Source organism: Scomber scombrus, chromosome 4 (assembly GCF_963691925.1).
Source record: "Scomber scombrus chromosome 4, fScoSco1.1, whole genome shotgun sequence".
NCBI lineage: Eukaryota > Metazoa > Chordata > Actinopteri > Scombriformes > Scombridae > Scomber > Scomber scombrus.
In genome coordinates this window covers 21,193,012-21,217,573 of record NC_084973.1, presented here as the reverse complement: position 1 = coordinate 21,217,573, position 24,562 = coordinate 21,193,012, and the positions used below count along the sequence as shown (strand labels likewise).

Below are 24,562 nucleotides of genomic sequence, written 5' to 3'. Positions count from 1 at the left end.
TCATGACCATGCATTATTGTTTAAATCCTCAGCTGTGGAAATTACACAGACAAATTCAGCCAAGACATAGCAATTACACTTTATTCACAACATAACAGACACTGTGATTATAAGGATCCAAGATACAGCAGGAAGACTGGGATAAGGCTAACATCAGTGCATCTGGTATTAGACCTATTATTAAGTGTTCATGAATATCAACCACAAAGCCATCATACTACAAATGTATTTAAACATATACATATGTAACAGAAAAATAATTGATAGAAAAGGTAGAAAATGTACAAAGCTTGAAATAAAAACATGTTTTTAAAAGTAGCACATTCAAACCCAATCACTCATGCTTTTGGATTTAAGACTGTATTTTGACAATAACTATAACTAAAGGTTCATTTGCAAGCATTTTCTGGTTGCTTTCACCACATCTCAAGGTCTTCATCAGCAGACTGAACTTGCTCAGTCCACTTGCTAGATTTTTACCAAAGCTTTGTGCAGTTGAAAGCTCTGGGAAAAGCTAGCACGCCACTATGACTTAGATTTTATTAGTTAGAAACTACTCTCGAGAATGAACAGGAACACATGCTTAGCCTAGACTGTGTGTTTTAGACTTAGCCAAGGTTTTGGCAAGGCAGCCAAGTTATTACTCAATGGTTTGTCGGAGCAAAATGGTGACATTTAACTAAACGAGCAACATGTTTGCATTGTGTACGTGTGATTATAACAGTAATGTGTGGTGAAGCATAGACGGACTGGCTCGCTTTCAGGCAGCCAGCTGGCTACACATGGATGATCTTTGGCTTATCACTGAAGTCCAGAGTCTGTTGAACTCCAGCGAGCTGCAGGAGCCAATTAATGGGCATGTGGTCCAGGCGGTTCATGTCGAAATGTGAAAAATGGATTTGAGAGCCTGCAGAGAGAAGAAACAGTGATGGATTAAAAAAGCACAGTGGCGCAACAAAGATATAGCTATAGAAGGACATTTGAGAGAGACAGGAGTGTTCACCTGGTCCTGCAATTATGGCTCCACCTTGCTGATCCATATCACCCTGGAAGTCAAATGCAGGACTAGTCATGGCCCTCCATATACTCTTCATTTGGCCCATAAAGATACCAGACTTCACATGGGGACTTGGGTGAGCTTTGTACATAAACACAGAAAAACACTGCTCTCCATTAATTACAACTTCAGAGTATACTGACATGGATTTCTGCACTCATATAAATGCAGTACCTGAGTTTGTAAATTTCTCTTCCTTTTTCATCCCAAGCTTTTGATAAATGCACCTCTCCGGGTCCACAAATATTTCATGAGGATACAGCGTTAGCGAGCAGAATGGCTAGATGAGAGATTGAAATCTGAATCAGCATAACAGAAAAAAAGATGTGGTGTGCTTAAATTATTCATTAGGATTACAAAATTACTTACAGTACCTCTATATGATGATGGGCAGACTGGCCAATCACAACCAAATTAATGCCAGAATCCTGCAAAAAAATTGCAAAAAACATGATTTCATATTTATAGTTTCCCTGACTATCCCAAAGGGTATTATCTCTGATTTGCATGTAAAATGTGCAACTTGGCTGTTTAAATATAGTGATGGGATGGAAGAAGTACTCGGATCCTTTACTTACGTAAAAGTACCAATAAAGCAATGTAAAAATACTCGGCAAAAGTAGTAGTTAAAGTTTTGCTGTAAAAGTAGTGGTTTGGTCCCTCTGACTGACATATTATTATATATGACATCATTAGGTTGTTAATACTGAAGCATCAGTGTGTAAGAAGCATGTTACTGTTGGATCTGCTGGAGGTGGAGCTAGTTTCAACTAGTTTATATACAGTAAGCTAACTTAGTCCGTTGGGATCCTCCAAAGGCTCACCAGATAATCTGAGGGGTCATGAGATGATTAATGGGAGAGGAAATAAGAAAAAACAAAGTTCTGGTACACAAATCTGTTTTCAGTTTTTGGACTTTTTCTCTAATCTTTGATTTTTGATGAAATATTGAATCATTTTAACATTTGATGAAATGCAACTATATGTGAGAGGTTTATAAGGAAAAATCAACACTCACAGACATCTATAATACAATATTTCCCTCTGAAATGTAGAGGAGTGAAAGTGTAGAGTAGCATCCTTTATTAGTTAGCTTATTAGCTTTACAAGCAATTCAGTAATTGAGTGAATGTATAGTTACTCTCCAGCACTGCTTAAATCCCTCCAGCACATTCCTGCTCAATAACTGACCTGTAGTGTTTCTTTGGGTATTTTGCTCAAATCCTCCACATATTCTGTACAGCTGTAGCACAAGAAATTCTGCAGAGACATTTAAAACAGGTTAAAAGAGAAATGCCAGATATTAGATTGCTTTCAACACTCTTGCACCTACAAGATAATATTCAGCCCTCTGTCTTCACCTATGGGCATGATTTTTCCATTCTTCCATTTCCATCATAGCATGGGAATTCGCTGATTCGGCATCTGTCCAAAAGGCCCACCTGTTTGGCTACTGAAGCCTTCATAAAGAAATATTTCCTCAAACTCTACCAAACTTAAGCCGCTCATGTTTTTGAAAGAGCTAGGCAGGCTATGAATTATCAACAAGGCTGAAGCAGACAAAGTTGTTCCCCTACCCGCACAAAAATTATGACCGATTTCCTGTCTTGGTATAATTTCTTGAACGGAAAAGCAACTCCATGTCGGTCGTAAATTAAACAATCCTCGACGTCTTCAAGGCGAATATCGACCAGAGGGCCTCCACTTTCCCCGTTTTCTCTCGTTACTTGCCGAGTTATTGGTGACTCTATTTCAGCCATTTTCTTGAGTCTTCCCAACTTTGCACTGCTATTTTGGGAGTTGCCGTTCAGGCTGGCTGGAAATGCACGCCCATGAGTGTGTGTGTGTGTGTGTGTGTGAGAGAGAGAGAGAGAGAGAGAGAGAGAGAGAGAGAGAGAGAGAGAGAGAGAGAGAGAGAGAGAGAGAGAGAGAGAGAGAGGACAAAAAAAATGTTATTTAAAGAAAGTTGAAAAATAATAGCAGTAGACGGGCAATTCTAGGGTCAGACCTTTAGGGGGGCTCAGCTCCTAATGAGAATATGACATACTATAACCTGCAAGTGTTCAAGCCCCCTGCTAAATTACACATTTCACTGGATAACATTAATTACAACAAGAAATATTAATGCATAGTAGAGTGGTCTACTATAGTGTATAATAATAATAATAATAATAATTAAAATAATGGTTCAGAATAAACAATCACAGATTTCTACAGAAAGGATAAAGACAAGATTAAAAAAAATGTATGGTCATATGCATGATAAAAAAACACGGAGGTTCAGATAATGCAATGAAATTCTAGCATACGTGTTTGTCCCATCTCTAACAGACAGGCTAGCAAAATAATTAAAGTTGTATAAAATAATCTTTATTTACTTATTTTTAGAGGTGCTGAGATCAAATTTAGGGGTGCTTGAGCACTCATAAAAATGGTCTAAAATCGCCACTGGCAGTAGATAAAGTTGATTAAAGCAACGACAATTCTGTAGGCTATATGCAGATTGCAGATTATTTACTGGATTAAATGGGAACTCCTACTATTGAGTGATGCAGTTAAATAAAGTTGGTTGACTCACAAGAGACATAAAGTAAAGACAAGGCAAGTTTATTTATATAGCACATTTGATACACAAAGAAAGTCAATTTGCTTTACATAATGCATCAGAATATACAGACAGAGATAAGAACAATAAAAAGTAAATCAAGACTAAAAGAGACATCAAATTAATAGAATAGTGAAATTAATCAAATTAGATTAAAAATGTAAAGGAGCATTGGAAGGTGGCATAAATGATAAAACATATGTGTCTTCAATTTAGATTTAAAAGTAGTCAGCATTGTTTCTTGCCTGAGGTCTTGTTTAGTTCTTTAACTTTAGGAACCACCAGAACTGACCTGACCTACTCATACAGTATTCTCATACTATGAGAAGAAAGCATGAGATTTCTGATGTCTCCAGGATGAATATTGAGTGAAAGGAATAGTCAACATTTGAAGCAGCAGAGGATGATATATCTTGACGTTCAGACCATGAGTCAGTCTCCATAAACTCTCATATAATGCAACACAATAACATCTTCCATTACATTCCCTTGTGTCCTAATTGCTATCCTCTTTCAAACTCCACACCCCCAGTTTGTAATATAGGCTTTCTGTAAAGACTAAAGCCTCAACCCAAGCTCAGATAACACTGTTTACACCCTCAAGGTTATTATCTTAGACTTGACAAAGCTCCAGTAGAGCCACAGTGTGTAGTTGAAGTCCCCTTCTAATGAAGTACCTGCGTCAAGGTAAAGTTTTGGGGATACCTTATCCCATGTTTGTGTCTCTGAAGTTATTTTACATTTCAGAATTTTACACTGATGATTTCATTGTCACAGATTCTCTAGAAGATGATTAGGAATAATAGGTAATAGGTCATTTGGCAATGATTATCTTGAAGATATTACCCCTTAAACAGGATGTAATAAAGAATATGCTAGTCAGGGGTGCACAATAATGGAGAGTTTTAAAAACTTCCTGACTTCCTTTTTTTCGTTAACTAAAAAGAAGAAAAAAAAAGTGGCAACTCAGCTCAGCCTGCAACCTGAACATAGAGACATAGATCTGTGGCCACCTTGCTTGTCATAACGGAGGAAACATAAGGAACATAAATACTGGATTTTATCAACAGAGGAGTTTTGATTTAATAAGAATATGTAATCGAAGAATAGGTGTTTACAACAGGGAAGGATTAAACTTCTACAATGAGCTGTGGGCCCCTATTGAAGCACAACTTCCTTCCATTCTTCTGTGTGTACCCTGTTTGAAGTACCCATCAGTTAGAGAGAGCATGTAGACTACACATGGGCTGATTCTTTGTATTTGTTCACAGCCCCAGAAACCAACCAGGACTGCACCTGCAGCTAGAGTACGACCCCAGTCCAGATTTGCTGTGTGTTCGTTAGTTAGTGCTAATTGGTTAAACAACTTCATAGGAATGTGCACCATGTGAGCACATCATCTGAACACCATAATGAGGGTGTTAAAACTGATGTTTGAGACAGGGCCCCTCAAAGAGACCGGTAAAAATGGTTTATATTGTGATAATTGCTGCATTTTCCAAAACATGCCCATGGGGAGTTTCACTGAAATCATGACAGCTGATATATGTTAGGTAATCATAGGGATTGCAAATGTTTCTCCTAAAATGTTTTATTATGAATGAAAAATAGATCTGTAGTAGAGACTAGTCTGTTAGTAAAGAGACTAATCATGAGGGGATACTGTGAAGGATCAGATTATGAACAATATGTAAGGGTTAACATTTGAACCACAATAAGATAAGACAAGATAAGATGTATCTTTATTGATCCCCCAAAACTGACACAGCAGTATTGTGAGTAAAAAAGTAGCAGCCGAAAGGTGAATGTGATAAAATAAATAAAATAAAATAAAACACTATATATACAATAAACAATCTCTATGTAAATAAATCCCATATATATATATATATATATGTTCCTGAGATTATATACATGTGTGCAATGCTCCAGGGATTTATATAGTAAGGACAGCATCACTCTTTTTTAGGGGTGGGAGGTACTGGGAGCTGTGGTGATGATGGCTGATGGTATGAAAGTGCTTTGAGGCACATGGCTGCATGAGTCTGTTTGCAATTAACAACACAAAACACACATAAAAAACTAGGGTTTCATACAAAATTGAGCTAAGAGAAAAGGTAAACAAACTCCCTTCAGACTTTGCTTCCCCCTTCTCTCAACGCCCTCCAGAGAGCAAGGCACCGTCCAGCATCCAGCTGACCAATTACGAATCGCGCTCGTCGGCTTCCTTCCCGCTGCCTTCTCGGTGCGGAAGTGCTGTTCAGAGAACTGCCACTGTTTGGGTAAACACTAACGCTAGTTCAGTAGCTGCTTTTCTCTCGTCCGTGTCTCTCCTGTTGGGAAGTTGTCAGCGCTCGTCTTGACCGTGCAGCACAGCAGTATTATGCAAGCACCGCCCGGAGTGTGGGGGCACCGTGTGAACTGGTGAGAGATGTCTCATAGTCGAGGGGATGGGCTACAGCTAACTTAGCATCTGAGGATGGAGCAAGCTAGCCTGTCTGTCAGAAAGCTGCACAGAGTAACAGTGAAATCGACTGTGTTTTTTCTCTTCAAAATGAGGGTATAATTATGTTGTCAAGTTGGAGCAAACCTGTCGCAATTCAAGACAAATCACAATATTCAGGTTAAGACTGATATGGGTGTGTGTGCTAAACAAATGACCACCTGTTCTCTGTTTACATCTTTGCATCTTTGTTTTCATCCGGCAGCTACTCGTTGCTATTATACTATTTTATAGCATTTTATTATATTGTAGGTGACGATATTAGAGTTGCAACCGATATTCACGACACAATGAACACAAGTCAGCATGCTCTGACATAGTGGAACGCTTGCTGCTCCTTTGTTGTGCGCTCTAAATTTAGTTTAGTTTATGTATAAATAACACACTAAAATATATAGGCAGCGAAATATAACACAATAGAAATGACAGCAACCTTTATTTTTATTTTTATAGATCAACAACAAAATAATAGCCATTCAATGTTTTTCTTAAGGGTGTAGGATGAAGTAAGGAACTTTTCTAGTCGTACCCCTTTTAAAAAAAAAAACTTTTTTTAAAGCTCTAATAATCAAATCAAGTAAAAAACCTTTTCAAAATAACATAACGGAATAAAAAAGAAAAAAAAGAACAAACAAACAAACAAAAGAAAAAACAAACAACACCAGTCAAAATGTCACACTTTACCAAATCTTATTATCCCAGTCCACCTCTTTGTTCATCCTTTCTATATCTGTCCAAAATGTTATTTTTAAAGATCTGTTTAAACTTATTTAATGTTCTACATTTTTTTCATTTCTTCAGTACAGTTGTTCCACCGATTAACTCCTTTTGTTGTCATACAATGAAGTTTAACATTCGTCCTCACTAATTGCTTTTTGAAAACCAATATTCCTCTGAGAAATTTAAGCTAAATTAATAGTTTAAAAATAAATAAATAAATAGACAATCAAGCGATAGTTTCTGCTGTGCACTAGAGAGGAGCATGTGATGCCAGTGTTGTCTAGTACCATCAGTCTATTTTGAGGATCATGTCTTTCTCCACAGCTGTTCCACTATATCCAGTATGTAGACCCATCTTGATTGTCCTTGACACCTAAAGGACAGGTTCACAGTTTTTCAAGTCTGTCTTAAAACAACAGACTGTAAGCATTCCTCCTGTTCATACCGGCTATTAAAAGATCCCCTTCAAATGTGCTCTCAATGTAAGTGATGGCGGGCCAAAAAACCACAGTGTGTCCACAAAATGTATTTATAAGTTTATCTGAAACTCATATGAGGCTTCAGTACACAGAGTTCAAGTGGATATCTGCCACATATACAGTAGCAAATTCCGTCTTTGTGTTTCCCTGTTGAGCTGCATTGGAAGTATAATAACAAAAAGAGGGATTTGGACACTAATAAGACTGTAATGTTGAACGATATCTACTTGATTTGACTCATTTGAACAGCTGCAGCTTCATATTTGATTCAGTTAAACTTTTAAATACATTTTTACACAGAACAAGGCTTGTGAATTTTCCATTTACAATTTTACATTATAAGAAATGCATCATGAAGTATGAACAGGAGGAGTGATTATGGCAAGAAACAAACTATTTCAGTGTTTATTCGGACACCTAATTGTTGCTTTAAAATTGTGAACCTGTCTTTAAATACAAAATTCACATGCTGATGTGCATTGATTTGTGGCTTCTGTGGCACAGGAGCATTATTTTACTTACTTGTTCTGTTCTCTACTTATAAAGTGGTAGTACAGTGATATTAATAGGGCTGCCAACTGTCGTGTGTGACCAAGAAAAACTCGTTTGAGAAGCCTGAAACATCACATGTGCTGATTATCAAAATATTTGCAGATTTTTTTTTCTTCTGATAATCCACTAATCAATTAATTGACTAATTGTTGCAGCTGAAAATTATGTTTTTGCTAATAAATTCCCTCTTGTTTTAGAGTTTCTTTGAATCATCTATATGGGCCATCTTCTCTCGAAAAATGGTTACCGTCTGAAGAAAAGGACACGCAAGCTACATCACAGGAAGAAGAAGAAGAGGAACTGTTTCCTGCAAGGCCCGTGCATGCTGTGCTTCATCGTCCACAGCAACAGCAGCGGTCTTGACGACGACAGCGACCACCTGGAAACTGGTATCAACGGCAGCGGGTGCCGTCACAACAGCATCACTGGAATCAGTGTCCCTGGTGTGGGTGGAGTTGGCATTGGAGCGGCAGCTGCCTCGAAGCTTGCTGAACGATACGCAACACTCGCATCTCCTGAGGACTGCTCCAAGTTCCTGTTGTCACCCCGGGAGCTAGCTATCTGGGAGGGCCAGGGGAGGAGTCTGCTGTCAGCGGTTCCTGCCAAATTGATCCCGTCACCTGCGCTGTTTCGAACAGCTGGGGTGTCTGTGACTGTGTCCATACCTGTGCCTGTACCTGGCAGCACCAGCGACTACACTGAGATGGTAAGCAGCTGGGGATGTGATGCAACAACAGTCACAAGTATTAATAACTGGTGATAAAAACTCTATAGTACTACTCTGTTTGTTAAATCTGTCCCAGATGAATGCAGTCACACAGAATGATCTCTCAAAAACTTGTTAAAGAATGTAGAATATATGTGAAAACGATCGCAATGCTTGAGATGTCATTTTTCTGTAGTGACTCATTTCTAATAGTTCATTACCCCTAAAGATCATTAAAAATGACTGACCTTAACTAAATAAAGGCAGCCCAAAGAATTATAATAATATAAATAAAAAAGTGTTGGATAAGGGATATAAACTTTAAGTAATCGTTAATCTGCTCCTTCTAGCTTAAAGCTTAAACCATTTAAAATTATGTGCATTATATATGGGAACAAATGCATCATCTATCATGATTTAATGACTCTTGTATCAGGTTAATTGGCACCACAGAATGCAGAACAAGTTTATCATGTCAAATTAGGAGCTGCTTATTTTGACAAAATCAGTGTAACATTGTTCTAGATGTGTGCAGTGGCTCCAAAGTTTCTCTGTTTTCTAGATGAAGTTAAAGCACCGATCAAGTCAAAGCTCAACCCACAAAGCAACAACTTTTTTGATCCTTGTATTATTTTGTTCTCATTATTTGTTTCATAATGTGGGCGGTGTAAACTCCTTAAACAGTGTAATTATGATTAATGGCTTTACAGTCAAATCTGCTGTGACTTGCCTGAAGAAAATCTGGTTTCACATGGCTGCTTTGTGTGTGTCTCTTGGTACAGGTGTGCAAGAGGAAGTGTTCGGAGGTGCAGAGGTGCACCCCCTGTAAGCAGCCGCGCTGTGCCTTTGCTGCCCCGGATGGAGGGCTGGAGAACGGAGGAGTGGGAGGGGGCGGGGGAGAGGCCTCGTCGAACTCTGAAACTGGCCACTGCCACCTTCCCCTCTGTCCACTTCCATCCTCCTCCTCTTCTACTTCTTCTTCATCCTCCTCTTCCTCCTTACCTGCTGACGGCTGCTGTGGGTTGGGTCTTCATGCCGATTTCCCCCACAGTTCAGACTCGTCCCCCTGCTGCCTGCATCACTATGACGACTGCCAGGCGAGAGGTTCTGATGCTGCTGATCACTTAAGTATCAACCACCTGCCTTCCTCCATCCTTCTTAAGGTCAGAGTTCATCAAAGACTTATTTAGGCTTTGCATTTATATTTAATGATGCATTTCTGTGGATTTGAATGAATGAAAGATGCTTAAGTACTAAACCAAATCAGTGTACAATACTTGTTATTGTCTTTCATTTATTTATTTTTTAAACAAATCTGTATCTTTGTGAACTGTACCTTCTTCTCTTGCCTCCCCATAGGTGCTCTCACACTTGACGGTGAAGGAGCGCTGCCTGTGTGCCTCTCTGGTTTGTAAGTACTGGAGGGACCTCTGCCTGGACTTCCAGTTCTGGAAGCAAATTGACCTTAGTGGCTTACAACAAGTAAGTCAACACATAAAGTGGCACATTTTTTTTGGGCTAAAACAGGGTACACTGTTTGTTTTTCACATTCTACATTTCAAAGATATACTGTAGGTGATGCTGTGACTTGGAATAAATGAGAAGTAGAGACTTTAATGTCTAGCCGCATACATGAAAAAAATAACTGCTTCTGGGATCAAATCAAAGACTATTTTGTAAATTTTATTTTGGTTTCTTACTGACTTGTATCCCTTCTTCTGTTTCCCAGGTAAATGATGATCTTCTGGTGAAAATAGCCTCTCGGAGGCAGAATGTGACCGAGATAAACATCTCAGACTGCCGTGGCGTCCACGACCATGGTGTTTCAGCACTGGCTTCCCACTGTCCAGGCCTGCAGAAGTATACAGCATATCGTTGCAAGCAGCTGGGTGACATGTCTCTGTCGGCCTTGGCCACACACTGCCCTCTGCTGGTGAAGGTGCATGTTGGAAACCAGGACAAACTAACAGATGAAGCATTAAAAAAGGTATGCATTTAGAGCCAGAATGGAGACACAAGAGATCCAAAGCCTCATGTACTTCAGTGTCTGGGATTTACTTCTCTCATGTGTTCTTCCCAGATTCCCAGATTTTGATCTTGCATATACTCATTTATTTCTCTCTTTTTTTGCCTCAGCTGGGAGAGCACTGCAGTGAGCTGAAGGACATCCACTTGGGTCAGTGCTACAGTATCACTGATGAAGGCATGGTGGCTTTGGCGAGAGGATGTCCCAAACTGCAGAGACTCTACTTGCAAGAGAACAAATTGGTCAGTCCCACACTTCATTGCAGTGCCTGTTTCCGTGCTTTCCTCGGGGTGTCTGGTTGTAGAGGAGCTTGACTGTCTGTGTGTTTGTGTTTGGCAATGTGACATTTTTGAAGTGTGCATTCATTTGATAAAAGCTCTCCATTGGTGCTTTCCTCAGCTACTGTGTTGTACGTAGCTACCAGTAGTATTTGGTGGTTATAGGTTGATATTTTTGTGACTAACTTAATATTTTAATGATTCCTTTTGTACTGTTCACTCTAACGGCATTACATTTCATAAAAGCTTGATAGTTGATAATCTTCACACCAACTGTAGCAGTTAATCTTTCAAATATGTTTTATGTGTAGAATTTGACAAAATTGATTTACATGCAGGATTTAATGTCAGCAGCTGTCTCAATAGCAGCCCTAATCTCATCCTTGAGAGCATTTAGAGATGGAATCGACATTTCTAAAACAAAAAGATTGTGAAAACAGTTCACCCCCTGTTTGATTTATAAACTAAAAAATATGCAGGCGTTTCTATCTTACTAGTTATCTTGGCCAGAAAACTCTCTGACTGCAGCCAGCTGGCTATGAAAATATTGTCAGAGCACTAATATTCCTGTCTTGTTACTTAATGTTAGTTGCTGAGATTTTGCAGTCTGAGAACTGAAGGAGTTTAGCCTAAAACGGCACCAGGTGCGCCTTCCAATAAGTGCACCAGCAGTTTGAAAGTTTGCCAGGCAACATTTACTCTCATATACACTGTTTTAGGGAACAGATAATTCTGTTCTCCTGCTCTAATCTTCCTCCTTCTTATTAATCATTCACCTCGTGATATCTGCACTGATTTCTTGATGAATTGATTAGCTGCCAACTGTTAAATTAATTATCAACAATTTTTGATCATCACTTAATCGTTTTGCATAATTTTAAGTGAAAAATGTGAATATGTTGTGCTTTATTTAGTCCTCAATAACAATAAACTGAATATCTTTGGGTTGTGGACTGTTGGTTGCGCTTTTTAAACATTTTTCACCATTTCCTGACATGTAATGGACCAAACAAATGAATTAATCAAGAAAATAATTGTGAATTGAATCAATAATGAAAATAATTGTTTGTTTTTAGCCCTACTTCTTGTTTTTGTGTAACACAAAAACCTAATATGAATACACAAATATACAAAATCTTAAACTTAAAGGTACAATCCATCATCCAGTGTAAACAGGGAAGTTTTCCCACCAACAAATCCAGATTTTAAGCCTTTCAGCCTTGGCTTTAAACTATGTGTTTGTGTGCGCATGATGGCTGCCTCATGTTTCCTGTGTCAATTTGGAGCGTTGATTATGCACATCCTCAGAAATGAACTATGTGTTCACACAGTAGGGGCAGTATAGGGGCAGTGTGGGAATGTGACAGGGTTAGGGACCAGTAGACGTGAGCAGCGTAAATTGTGATGGAAAATTTTGAAGACAATTTAATAGCCCAAGTCTGCAATAACCCACTGTACAGTTTGTCATTGCTGCTCTACAGTGACAGATATACTTGTCAGAATAGCCGGCTGATTCAGGGCCTGACATACCATCTATGATGGCGCCGCTGTCACTTTTTCTGCCGTGATCTTAGAATTAATGAAATGGTAACCTCCTCGACTGTTGCCGTGTTTTATGTATATCTTTAGTTCTCTGGTTGTATATCAGTAACAAAGTACATAGACAAGTATATGAACAACTGAGTTCACAACACAGCTAGTTTTCAATTTGAACGTGTGGTTAAAAAGCAAGTATAACTTCAGTCTTAGTTGAAAATCTAAACTGCATATTTTTTCATCAATGTTACACATTCATCTCAGTTATGTGAAGGTATTCAAATTCATAAAGACAAAAAAAAGAATTTCAACTTTAACCCACAGCGTGAAGGTATGCAGCTCATGTGACTGTATGTGAATACAAATATTTCCACACATGCATCTATTTACTGATAAATGCATTAATCAATTTAATAACTGGTCTCTTTAGGACAACTGGTTATGTTTGCATCATGAATGTGGAACTGCTGTACTGCCTTTTTCACTTTTTTCATTGTATTCTTTTCATTAACAACAGCTGTGAAAAAAGAAAAAGTGCCACTAGATGTTGCTGTTTCCCAGTTTGTGAAAACAGTCTGCCAGCTGCTGCATTCCTCATGCTCTCCACAGCTTGTTGATAGTAACAGTGAGTTGTGGATTTCTATACCAAATTAAAACCACGTCTTTTCTTTTTCTTTATCATTAAGCATCTTCTCTGGATTATGATACAAGACAGAGAACATAATTAATCATTTGACAGGTGTGTCTCTAATCTTTTTATAGTTAGATCTTTGTTTTTTCAACGGTGCTTTGCCCTTTTTCCTTCTAATATTTATTTCCAGTCCATGAGTAATAATGAGCTTGATGAATTAGTCCGCCTTAAGTTGTTAACAATAGCTCAGTTTGTTAAAAGCTCATTCATCAACTTAATAGTATATGAAATTAGCAATTACCACTAGGTGAGAGATTAATATTGCTTCTGATAACATTTCAGCGCGGCAGTATCGTTTTCAGACAGTCATTTTTCAGACGCAAGATCATTGTACTTATTTTAGCTTCCTGTCCTTAGTGTGGAGAGAAATGGGCTGAGCTTATAGGGGAATTGTTATGTCTAGGCGCTCTGGTTGCTTGGCCTAAAATTGTCATTAAGTTTGCCAGAAAATTAAGAAGACCCAGAAAGGCCTGCTTGCCATTTCTCCACAGAGGCCATTTATTTTCTCTGACAGCTTGAAAAACTACCTAAAGTTCTTTCCTCCAACTCTTCAGAAAGAAGAGTTTGTTGCTTACAGTCTCCAAACCAGATAAATCTGTTCTGTACTGTGAGATCCAAAAATATGTATGTCAAAAGATTTCTTTTGATATTTTGCATTTGTACTCATTTAGACTCAGATGTCAGATTATACAGGCTTTTGGCTTCCATATAATAACTATCAATATTTCATGAGATATGAAGAATTTAAAGAATTTAAAGTACAAAAGGTGCTTTAATCCCTAAAGCACCTTTTGTACTTGAGGGATCTTTTTTCACGGACACAAGAGGTTGGCTGTTTATAGACCAGCTAAAAGCTTTTGAAGCAACGTGGAAAAAGCTTTTATGAAAGGTTTATGCAAAAACTGAAAGGCAGAACACTTTTGGGAGCCCTTGCTCTCTATGTGATATGATCCAGGAAACGGCATTGAGATGAGCTTTTTGTTTTTTAGTGTGCTATAAATCCTCCTCTCCTCTCCTCTCCTCTCCTCTCCTCTCCTCTCCTCTCCTCTCCTCTCCTCTCTTCTCTTCTCTTCTCTGTTTCTCTTAATCAATCACAGAAGATGATGAGCCTTTTACTCACTCTGATCTACCTCCTCTTTCTCCTCCTCCTCCTCCAAAATTGAATAATTGAATCGCTGCAGGATGTTTCTGTGTGGTCGTTGACTCGCCGTCTCCCTTTTTCTTTGTCATGAGTACACCACACATGCATTTTTTTTGCTCTTTCCTTCCCTTCTTCTTGTCGTGGTTGTGGTTTTAGTTCCATGCTGGAGGCCATTTTCTCTCTGCTAAGACCATATCGAGCTCTGTAAATGGTTAAATAGCTTTTTTTTGGAGGGATTTGCAGCACTTCTCTGAATAAGCTTGTGTTGCCTTAAGGAAATGCTCAAACCACTACTTGCACTAACAATATTGGTAGTAATTCTGCTAAAGTTTCTCTGTTTTGAAAGAATTGTCAGTGTCCTGTGAACTGAAACCACCTACCTCTAAATCTTTGTTGGTAGTCAATAAAAACAGAGTTGAGGAAAGGTTTAGAGACTTTAAGCTGAGTGTAGACATGTTTGGTTTTGTGAAACTTAACATGGTTCCGAGATAGAGTTAATAGATGATGCATTATTTCTTCCAATTATCATTTTGAAGGGCACACCACTAATTTTTGTGATAGATACCTGTTGGAGGTAACTAATGCAACGCTGAGGATGTCTCCAGCAGTGACTGGTGCCACCAGATTTTGTTTACAGCTGACAAATTGGCGCGTGCTCTGTCATTGCTGGTTAGCCTGCGGCCAAATCAGCCCTAGGCTACAGATAACCCTGGGCTAGGAGTGTGTTGTGTTACTTTTGTGTCTCTGTGCCTCACTCTTTTTTATTTACCCTGCAATCTTTATTGCCGTTCATCCACTATTTATGCCAGAGTTAGTTATATTGCACCAATTGCCTTTCAAGGGTTATTTTCATCTTCTGAAGTGTTTTTTTTTTTTTTTTTACATCCCTCCCATTCATATTCTGTTCTCTTCCACCACTTCGAAGGGCAAAGGCTCTGAGAATAGCAAATTCACTTTTTCCTCATTTCACTCCAGTCTGCCTTAGAGGGGAGAGGCAGCCTTGAAAGTCTAACTCTGAGTTCAGTCATTAGTTTCATACACCAACTAGTGGACCCACTATAAGCTGCAAAAACCTGTCATCACTCTTCTATCTATGTTGGTAACTTTGCTCCTTCAATTAAACACACATCGCAATCTGCAAACATTTCTGCTGGTGAAGCACTTTTCTTCTCCTTTGTCCTGTCTCTCTCTAAAAAAAACAAAAAAACCTTTATCTGTTCTCCTGTCTTGTTAAAATCAAAGTGCATTTAATTTTCACACAGTGTGATGGCAAGATTCTTCCACTGGCTCCTCTCAAAGACATGCGCATGCACACACACACACACACACACACACACACACACACACACACACACACACACACACACACACACACACACACACACACACACACACACACACACACATACACACACACACACACACACACACACACACTGATTATTTACAGTTTTAATTAGACCAAAATGTGGAAATGTAAGTGGAATTGGAGATGACCTAACATAGATTGCCATGTGCCCTCAATTTAGGTGTAATTACTGTGCGTGTACAATCAGAGCTTTCCTCCCGTGCTTTCACCAGGTTTTTCGTCGTTTTCTAACACTTCAACGTTCGGCATGGAGGGAAATTGTGGCTGTAGAACAACATGAAACACTGGAAAAGGCGAACTGTCAGAATGAACAGTATTTCTTGGCCATTGGTCAGTGAAGAAGGCCTCATCTCCTGACCTGATTGGCTGTCTGTGTAGCCTGTCAGTAGTCTGGCTTTTTTGCTGGCAGGGGAATGACAGCGAGGTCCCTGTTGGTCCAATCAAGCATACATGTGGATTAAACTGTATATTGACATTAGCAGATTTAATTAACTGGATTAGAGGGAGAGCAAAGACAAGGGAAGTGATAATGATAGCTTTCAGTTATTATGGGATAGACCTTTTGACATACATCAACACACACACTAGTTTAAAAACTGGAAGCGACACACATGTGAATCGCTGCCAGCTGCACTGGAATCTTTTCTGGAAACTTCGTTCATGTATTTGACTGTAATTACAGATAAATACAACCAATCTGACCAGCCACACACACACACACACACACACACACACACACACACACACACACACACACACACACACACACACACACACACACACACACAAACAGTGCTTTGTCCGTCTCCTCGTCGTGAGCTCCTCAAACCCCCTCACCTCAGTGTTCAAAGACATGAGATTTCAGGATGTCAAATGTCAGATGTTTGATGTATTTAATCAGTTAAACAGCTAATGGCACTGGATTATGTCTGTCAGAAGGAGGAGAGGCTCTGCTTATATCCAGAATTTCCACTATTTAACGTCAACTACGAGTCTCTCTCTGTCTCTTTGTCTTTGACTCTTGGTCTTTATGGATTTGGAAGGGACAATTGGGTCAAGTCAAGATGTAATTTACTGCAGTGAGCTGTGGAGAGATGTGGTTGTCTATTGTCAATTTATATTGTCATGGCAATGAGGCAACCTATCACAGAGTCTCAAATGCACAATCCGTCACTTTCCTGACCTTTTCAACATGAACATCTTAATTTTCCTCCTTCTCCTCTCTCCTATCTTTGTTGTTTCACCTAGAGCTGCAGCTAAGAATTATTTTCATTACTTGCTGATTATTTTCCCAATTCATTGATTAGTTGTTGAGTCTATATAATATCAGAAAACTGTTGATCACTGTTTCCCACAGCCCAAGTTGACAATTGACGACAATTTTTTCCGTTTGTAGCCATCAATAGTCCACGACCCAAAGATATTAAATTGTCAATCAAAGAAGAGTAAAGAACACAGGAAATGATTACATTTAAGATGCTGGAAACAGTAAGATTTGACATTTTGTTCTTGAAAAATGACTAAAAATGATCAATTTAGTTGCAGATTAATTTTTAGTGGATTGAATAATTGAGTAATTGTTGCAGCCTTTTTTCATGCAATCTTTTATGTGTGGCAATGTCCATTCTTGATTTTGTTGTTGTTGTTGTTGTCATTGTCATCAGCTTATTGTTTATCATCATGATTTTAGCCAAACCAGCAGCTTGGCTTTAGAGCTGGCATGATGCTGGTCTGTCAGTTGGTGAGTCCAACACTTTGGTCCAGACTGAAATATCTCAACTATCAGATAGATTTGCATTAAGAAATGAATGGTGCCTAGAAGATGGGCCTGTACGACTTTGTTGATCTCCAGTGCCACCATGAGGTTGACATTTTTAGATTTTAATAAAACATCTCAACAGCTATTGGATAGATTGCCATGACAGACATTCATGTTACCAAATGATTAATCTTAATGACTTTGTGATCAGTTCACAGTTAATATCTCAACATCTACTAATTGTGTACAGACAATCATTGTCCAAAAACAATGTTCCTCAAGACTTTGATGATCCCTTGAGTTTTCCTTTAGCGCCACCATGATGTTGACATTTTAGATTTGTGGAGGTGAAATGTCTCAATGACTGTTTGAAGTATTGTCATGAAATGTGGTGCAGACATTGACGCTACACTCAATGAATTTTAATATATGTGCAAGCAGCAGATCAATGAATTGATGATGGAAATGATTGGTAGTTGCCACCCTATCTGTGTGTGAGTCATAGGACACGGGGACCATTTGTAATGATAATAAACTTTGTGCTTTGTATTCTTTAAAACTTTTGTTTTCACCGTCACCACAGGTTACATTCTCAGTATGTATTCTGAGCTAACAACTCATTCCTCTCTTTGATATCCTCCCCTTCATCACTCTGTTGAAGTGCCTCCGTATCGATCTGTGTCCCCAAAAATCTGCTGTGTGTGTGTGTATTTGTGTGTGGAGCGGCTGCTGATTGGCCTTTGCCTGAAGAGTAATCAGATGCATTAATGAGCACCGACTTTAACTTGGGCAGCCAGCTGCACTCAGACACAGACATTGTCGATATGTTCCCTCCGCTGTCTGCCCAAGAACAAAACAAGTTTTAAAGTGGAGAGAAAGAAAAGATAGAAGTGAAAACACTTTTGGAAATGCGAGTCTGTGAAGCGTGTCTCCAAAGCAATATTTCACCTTGGTACAATGTTTTCTTTTCAACAATAGTTACCCCAGGAAGAGTCAGCGTCAACATTAGGCATTTTCCTTCCTGACTCTATCAATAACACAGGTGAAATTACTTTCTGAAAAAGACCTTGGTGTGGCAGGATGCTCCGTTGGATCCTGAGGGACTCATAGAAATGTTAAAAGAAAACAAAGTCAAGTGCATGACAGACGCGGTAATTGAGAAGCGGGACAGCCAATATAACTGTCCCTCTGTTGTTGAACAGTGACAGAACGCCAAAAATGACAATGCTTTGCCAGAATCGAAAATCTCTGTTTGGCAGGGTAGAGTTGGAGAGTGTCTGAAGCAGGAAGTGAAACTTCAGCTGTTTATCTATTTGCTGACTTAAAGCTAGTTATGGTTAGTTAGTTATTTAAGGTTTTGTTTCTGTACCAAACATTTGGCCCACTCTGAATGGGATTACTAGACACTGCTATATAGCAAATCATTAAAAAAAAGGAACACATAATGTGAAAATGTGTATATATTATTAGTTGTAACATTGCTTCTATATTAAATTAAATAACATACTTATGAGCACAGTTTCAAATATAATTTTATATTATAATATAACTTTATCCGAATGAAGGGCTTTTATCATCATCTTCCAGGCTTTTTCCAAGAGACTGGCTACTTGAAGTTTTTAAAGTTTCATATGTGAACAGTCTTGTGTAGTTCCTCGTAAAAGGACAATATAAAATAGAGCTGCAACAATGAGTCAATTAATCAATAGTCGTTTGACAGAAAATTTATCTATCAGTCTGTTTTGATAATTGAGTAATGAGTAAATGCCAAATATTTAGCAGTGACAGCTTTTCGAATGCAAAGTTTTCTGTGTCATACATGATAGTAAATGGAATAACTTTAGATTTTAGATTGTTGATCAGACAATTAGGACATTTGATGATGGTGCCTTGAGCTCTTAGAAATTATAACATGCATTTTTCTTTTTTTGCTGCTATTGCATCAATAGTAACAGCAGTAATATAGTGTAGTATAATTAAAGGATAGCTACACAGTTTTTCAAATCTGTTTTAAGACTACAGTCATGTACCCAAATGAACATTGAAACAAGTTTGGATCGCTGTAATTATTCCTCCTGGTCATACCGATCATTAGAAAATCCCTTCATCATGTACTTACAATGTCACTGATGGGGCATAAAATCCACAGTCCTCAAAAATGTATTTGAAATTTATCTGAAGCTTAAGTTACGTTAGTCAAATAAGTGGATATCTTCAACAGTCTTTTTAGTAAAAAAATCCCCCTTTATGTCTTGATGGACAGTGTTTTCCTCTTCAGCTGCAGTGGAAGTATAGTAACAAAAAAGAGATAATTTGGCGCTAAAAGGCTGTAACTTTGAAAGATGTTAACTTAATTTGACTAATTTGGATGTCTGAAGCTTCATTTAACATTTTTACTCAGAAGGAGGGCTGTGGATTTTGTTCCCTATCACTTGCATTGTAAGTGTGTTATTAAGGCATCTCTTAATGGTCAGTGTGAATGAATAATTTTGGGGCACCTGACTGTTGTTTTAGGACATACTTGAAACTTTATGACCCTATCCTTTTAAGTAGGCACTGACGTGATGGTGTTTTAATAACACTTTCACATTCTTCCGTGCAGAGTGTCTAAGTAAAAAAAACAGTATCTCAGGATAACAGATAAAGTTGAATTACCATTATGACCTTAACAGTGACGTACAGCAACCAAAGCTAATATCAAGAGTCTTTTCTGAAATGCCAAATACATACAGAAATGTGTTCGGCCTTAGGATGTCAGTTCAGATGCTGTGTTTGACTCTCACCTGCAGAGGGTGTAGTAGGACTGGCTAAGAGCAGTAATTTAACAGTGGGTGACGAGTGAGCCAACAGGCAGCCGAATCCCTCTGTGTTGCTTCAGACTCCTCGTAAAAGATCCCATACTGCTTTTAAAAACTTGCGGATATTACTAAATATTTGAGTGACACACACTTTAGTTTTTTTTTGGATCACTGCATGTAAATGTAAGAGGCTATAGGAAGGAATATTTAGAAGTTGTTATTTTTGATTTGAAGACTTACGTTTTATAACCTGTTGATACTTTGTCTGCTCACATAAGAGTTTAATGTAGGTGGTTGTATATTTCATGTTATTTGAATTGCATGTTATTAATGTCATAATTTGAATACTGTTGAAATGAAAATAACCATTTCTCACCTGTAGTCATAAATTCTGAATGGCCTTTGCAGTGGTAATATATAATCACTCAGTACTCGAGATTGTAGCAGCACTCATCTCCGTGACGTTATCAAGCATTGGCCTGCAGCTGCCAGGAAAAGCACTGACGAATGTTAATGTGAATTTGACTTCCATTTCTATTCCCTCTCTGTTCATTGCTTACTCTGGCTGAGCACATGGAGGAACTGCAGCCTGGGACGGGGGTAAATCTGAGATGAAACGCACATTTAATTTTTTTCGTTCTGCCTTTAAACTCTTTTTTTTTTTTTTTTAATAATTGGGTGGCTGGTATGAAGCCTGTGCAAAACTTATCCTACCTTCAGGCTCATAACTCACTGTCGTTTGATTTTTGTAAGCTGACGCTTTGTTGTAAAACTGCAAAATGAATACCTATGATGAAATAAGTTAAATGGGTAATATGAAAGAGAGCTGAAACAATAAATCGATTAATTAATGAGCCTATTCATTTTCTTGCAAAAATGCCAAATATTCACTAATTCCAGCTTCTCAAATGTGAAGATTTAATTCTTTTCTTTGTTTGTTGGATTAAATAAATGAAAGTCACTGTGGGCTCTGGGAAATTATAATAGCCATTTCTCACTATTTTCTGATATTTTAGACAAAACAATTAATTGATTAAATTGAGATTATAAACAGCAAATTCATTGCTGTTAAAAATAACTGCTAGTTGCAGTCTTAGACCTTGTGTGTTAGTGTGTTTTCCTTCAGTCTAGCCTTCTGTAAACTTGTGTACATTTTATAAACCAGTAATTTTATTTTCCCTCACAGTTGTTCCACTCCTGCTAGCCAGCAGCAGCTTGGGAAGGTTTTGGCAACACATGAGCCAGTAACTTTCTGACAATCAATTTAGGCAAAATCATCTTGGCACCCATTTCAATCCTCCAGCAGGCCAGCGCCTGGGCTCTGACCTGGCCAGTGTTTAAAGAGCATTGCTTTAGAGGCCTTCTGTTTATCCAGCTCCAGACAGCAGCAGCAGCATCTGACACCCAGCCAGGGATGTCACTATGATTCATGGCCCTTTCCGACACCTTGCTCACGCCTTTACTCTTCTTAATCTCTTTGCGCTCTTTCCTTCACCCCTTTTCTCTCTCTCTCCTCTTCTCGCTCTCTCTGATGAGTTTTCCTTTTGTTTGAGAAGGGCAGAAATGATGTCATCATTTAAAGCAGGCGCCCAAAGCCAGGATGGAGGCCTAGCCTTTAGCCCAGTGGGCTAGTTTGTACATACTGTGATGAATGGACCTCCTTGGGGATTTACTTCTGCTGTGGAGGAAAGACAGAAAGTGTAAAACAGAAGGAGAGAGAAGGTCTAGATTCCTTTTCCAGCTCGTTTTCAACTCTTTTTCCCCCCCTGTTTTTCATGCTCGTTGTCCCGCTACTCACCCCATTGCTCTCCTCCTCTCTCAAACAAGCCATATCCTCCCTCTCCATTTCTCTCCCCCCACTGTCGCTGTCTCTTTGTGATTGAGAGGCCAAACCCGCTCTAATCACTGACTTCATTAGTGATGATTGATAAGAGGCAGAAAGGTGTGTGTCTATGTAAGCGTTTATATGTTTTGTGTGTGTGTGTGTGTGTGGGTGAGAGATGGTTTTTTGTGTGTCCATTTAACCCTCCGCAACATTTCCTCCATCTACCATCTCACCCTCCACCAGACGTCACCTTTCTGCCTTTCCCCCCACTGCCCGTGATGCACTTGGGACCGGTGATAGCGGCAGCAGCGGTTCAATACTCGGGGTAATGAATGTGTTTAATAAGCACAGTGGGTCGATGGGCTTAATGAAGGTGTGACAGAGGATGGGCCTGGAGAATGCTGCTGTAACGAGACTCTAACGAGCCACCGGGCTTAACGAGGCCAGGCTATAATTGGGATTCCCTCACCTGTACAGTTTCTGTCTGCTTGGCCTCTATGGCCCCCCTCCCCCCCCGGCTCCTGTTTTGGTACACTACATTTGTTTGTCCATCAACTGATTTATCTCTCGTCTTTGTGATGTTTTTCTTCTCCTCCATTTCTTGCTCTGTCTCTGCTTCCTCTACGATTCCTCCTTTTCTCATTATTTCTTTCTGTTTTCTGTCCATCTCTCACACACGCCTGCTTCTTAGCCTTCGTCTCTCTGCAGCCTGTCCATCTTCTCAAGGACGACCTGGCTTAGGAATGTTGGCTGAAATGCTGTGGAGTACTGCGAGCGCTTTTTTCCTCCTTCTTAAAAGCGGGTTTTCTAAGAGGCCTGCCAGGCTATTTCTGGAGGCCTGGAGCTTTTATTGTAGCTAGTCCTGGCGCGCACAGCTTTGTTGTACAGTGTATGATTTTTCATTATTGCAGATTTAAGTGATTTTTGCAGTTGTTTATAAGATAGTCAGAACATCTCAAACAGCTTCTAAATGTGTCTTCAGATTGTAAAATACAGCTGTAGCAAAAGTACCCACAGTAGATTTTTAAACTTGGGGACTGTAGAGCCCTACATTGTTTAGGGAATGTTAGAAATGAATTTACATGACCATTTTATCCTTATGAGAATTCATATAAAGTATGTGGCAACAGAAGTTGAAACACTACAGCCAATTTTAAAATGGAAAAACATTACAGACCCTCAAAATCAATTGATTTATGTGCGAATACTTCCCTTTTGTTCATTTTTCAGTGCAAGTTGAGCCCACAGCCTGGTGAGAATTTGAATATAGTATGCGATTTTACTCATGAATTGGCTTGATTTAATACTATTCAGATGTTTTAATAGTACGGTCACAAATAACTTGACTGGCGTTCTCGCTGAACTCACAAGAGAAGGAGATTTGTGATTTATTTGTGTTTCCTTCTCAGTACGCTACAGTTGTTGCTGCCTGAGAGAGAGAGAGAGAGAGAGAGAGAGAGAGAGAGAGAGAGAGAGAGAGAGAGAGAGAGAGAGAGAGAGAGAGAGAGAGAGAGAGAGAGAGAGAGAGAGAGAGAGAGAGAGAGAGAGAGAGAGAGAGAGAGAGAGAGAGAGAGAGAGAGAGAGAGAGAGAGAGAGAGAGAGAGAGAGAGATGAGAGAGAGAGAGAGAGAGAGAAAAGATTCCTGTTGTCTGGATCTGTTCAGTGCAGTGTGATGTTGTATTTTTCCCAAACTCAATACTGCTGGAGAGTTTTTAAAGCAGTGGTTAGTTTCCTACAGTTTAAAGATGGACTTCAGAGTGACATTGGAAGTAGAACAGCATATGGCAGCAATCAAGAAAACACATATCAGTTTTTTAGTTCATGAAAAATTTAAAACTAACTGATCTCAAAGAAATGTTTCCACGTCCCAAAGTGGTGTCAAAACCATTCCTACTCAGTGAGACCAGCAGCTAAAAACATTTACATTTAATAGTTATATAAATGGAGAAAATGAAGAAAATTCTAATTCTGAACAACTAAAACAATTACCTTTTATCAACACATTCTTGTGATTGACTATTTACTTTATGTAATTTGCAGTTTCATTGAGTTCATAATTTTCAGTTCTTTTCTTGTCCTGAGTTGTTAAAAAGCACATTTAGAAAGGCAATGTTTACAAGAAAAAGTTGGAAACTAAGGTTTTCTTGTTTTTTCAGCTTAATGGAAAAAAAGGATACAAATGGTGGCATCTGCTCATTGCACCTCCAACTTATCAACAGGACAACAACCTTTACAGCAACAAGTAGCAACTGCACAGCATCACTGACTTGACATCCGTCAGGTGACCATGCTGACACTACTGCTACCTGTTGGTAGTAGTTTGTGTGACCTGATTTCTCTCATTTATGTGTCTACTAGAGGTGTCAACACAACAAGCTATATGTTGTCTTCTTTAACGTGTCATGTTTTATTTCTCTGAAGGGACAAAACAGGTTTTTTTCTTACCTTTGCCGCAATTTTCCTCCACTGATTTTCTTTTCATGTCTGTTTAGGGTTTATCAGTTCATAAGAGCGTGT

The 24,562-nt window shown here is 38.9% G+C and overlaps 2 protein-coding genes across 4 annotated transcripts in view; one reads left to right on the top strand and one right to left on the bottom strand.

Moving 5' to 3' along the window:
• Positions 1 to 67: 67 nt before the first annotated feature.
• Positions 68 to 2,902, bottom strand: prxl2c (peroxiredoxin like 2C). Of its 2 annotated transcripts, XR_009925041.1 has the most exons (7): positions 2,635 to 2,902; positions 2,249 to 2,317; positions 1,432 to 1,485; positions 1,232 to 1,337; positions 1,004 to 1,138; positions 572 to 907; positions 68 to 531 (listed from the first exon to the last, which is right to left on the bottom strand). XR_009925041.1 is itself a non-coding variant. In XM_062417115.1 (6 exons), the coding sequence occupies exons 1-6, from the start codon at positions 2,815 to 2,817 to the stop codon at positions 777 to 779; spliced, it is 678 nt and encodes a 225-aa protein (XP_062273099.1). In that variant the 5' UTR covers positions 2,818 to 2,902; the 3' UTR covers positions 68 to 776. The 2 variants fall into 2 exon arrangements, 1 of the variants encoding a protein (XP_062273099.1); XM_062417115.1 differs by having other exon boundaries at positions 68 to 907.
• A 3,048-nt stretch (positions 2,903 to 5,950) lies between these two features.
• fbxl17 (F-box and leucine-rich repeat protein 17) overlaps positions 5,951 to 24,562 on the top strand; it is a 231,909-nt gene continuing 213,297 nt past the window's right edge. For both annotated transcript variants that reach the window (XM_062417098.1, XM_062417099.1), the window contains exons 1-6: positions 5,951 to 6,086; positions 8,114 to 8,622; positions 9,405 to 9,785; positions 9,982 to 10,104; positions 10,352 to 10,609; positions 10,759 to 10,890. In XM_062417098.1, the coding sequence (XP_062273082.1) occupies positions 8,134 to 8,622; positions 9,405 to 9,785; positions 9,982 to 10,104; positions 10,352 to 10,609; positions 10,759 to 10,890 (1,383 nt within the window). In that variant the 5' untranslated portion in view covers positions 5,951 to 6,086; positions 8,114 to 8,133. The remainder of the gene's footprint in view (positions 6,087 to 8,113; positions 8,623 to 9,404; positions 9,786 to 9,981; positions 10,105 to 10,351; positions 10,610 to 10,758; positions 10,891 to 24,562) is intronic.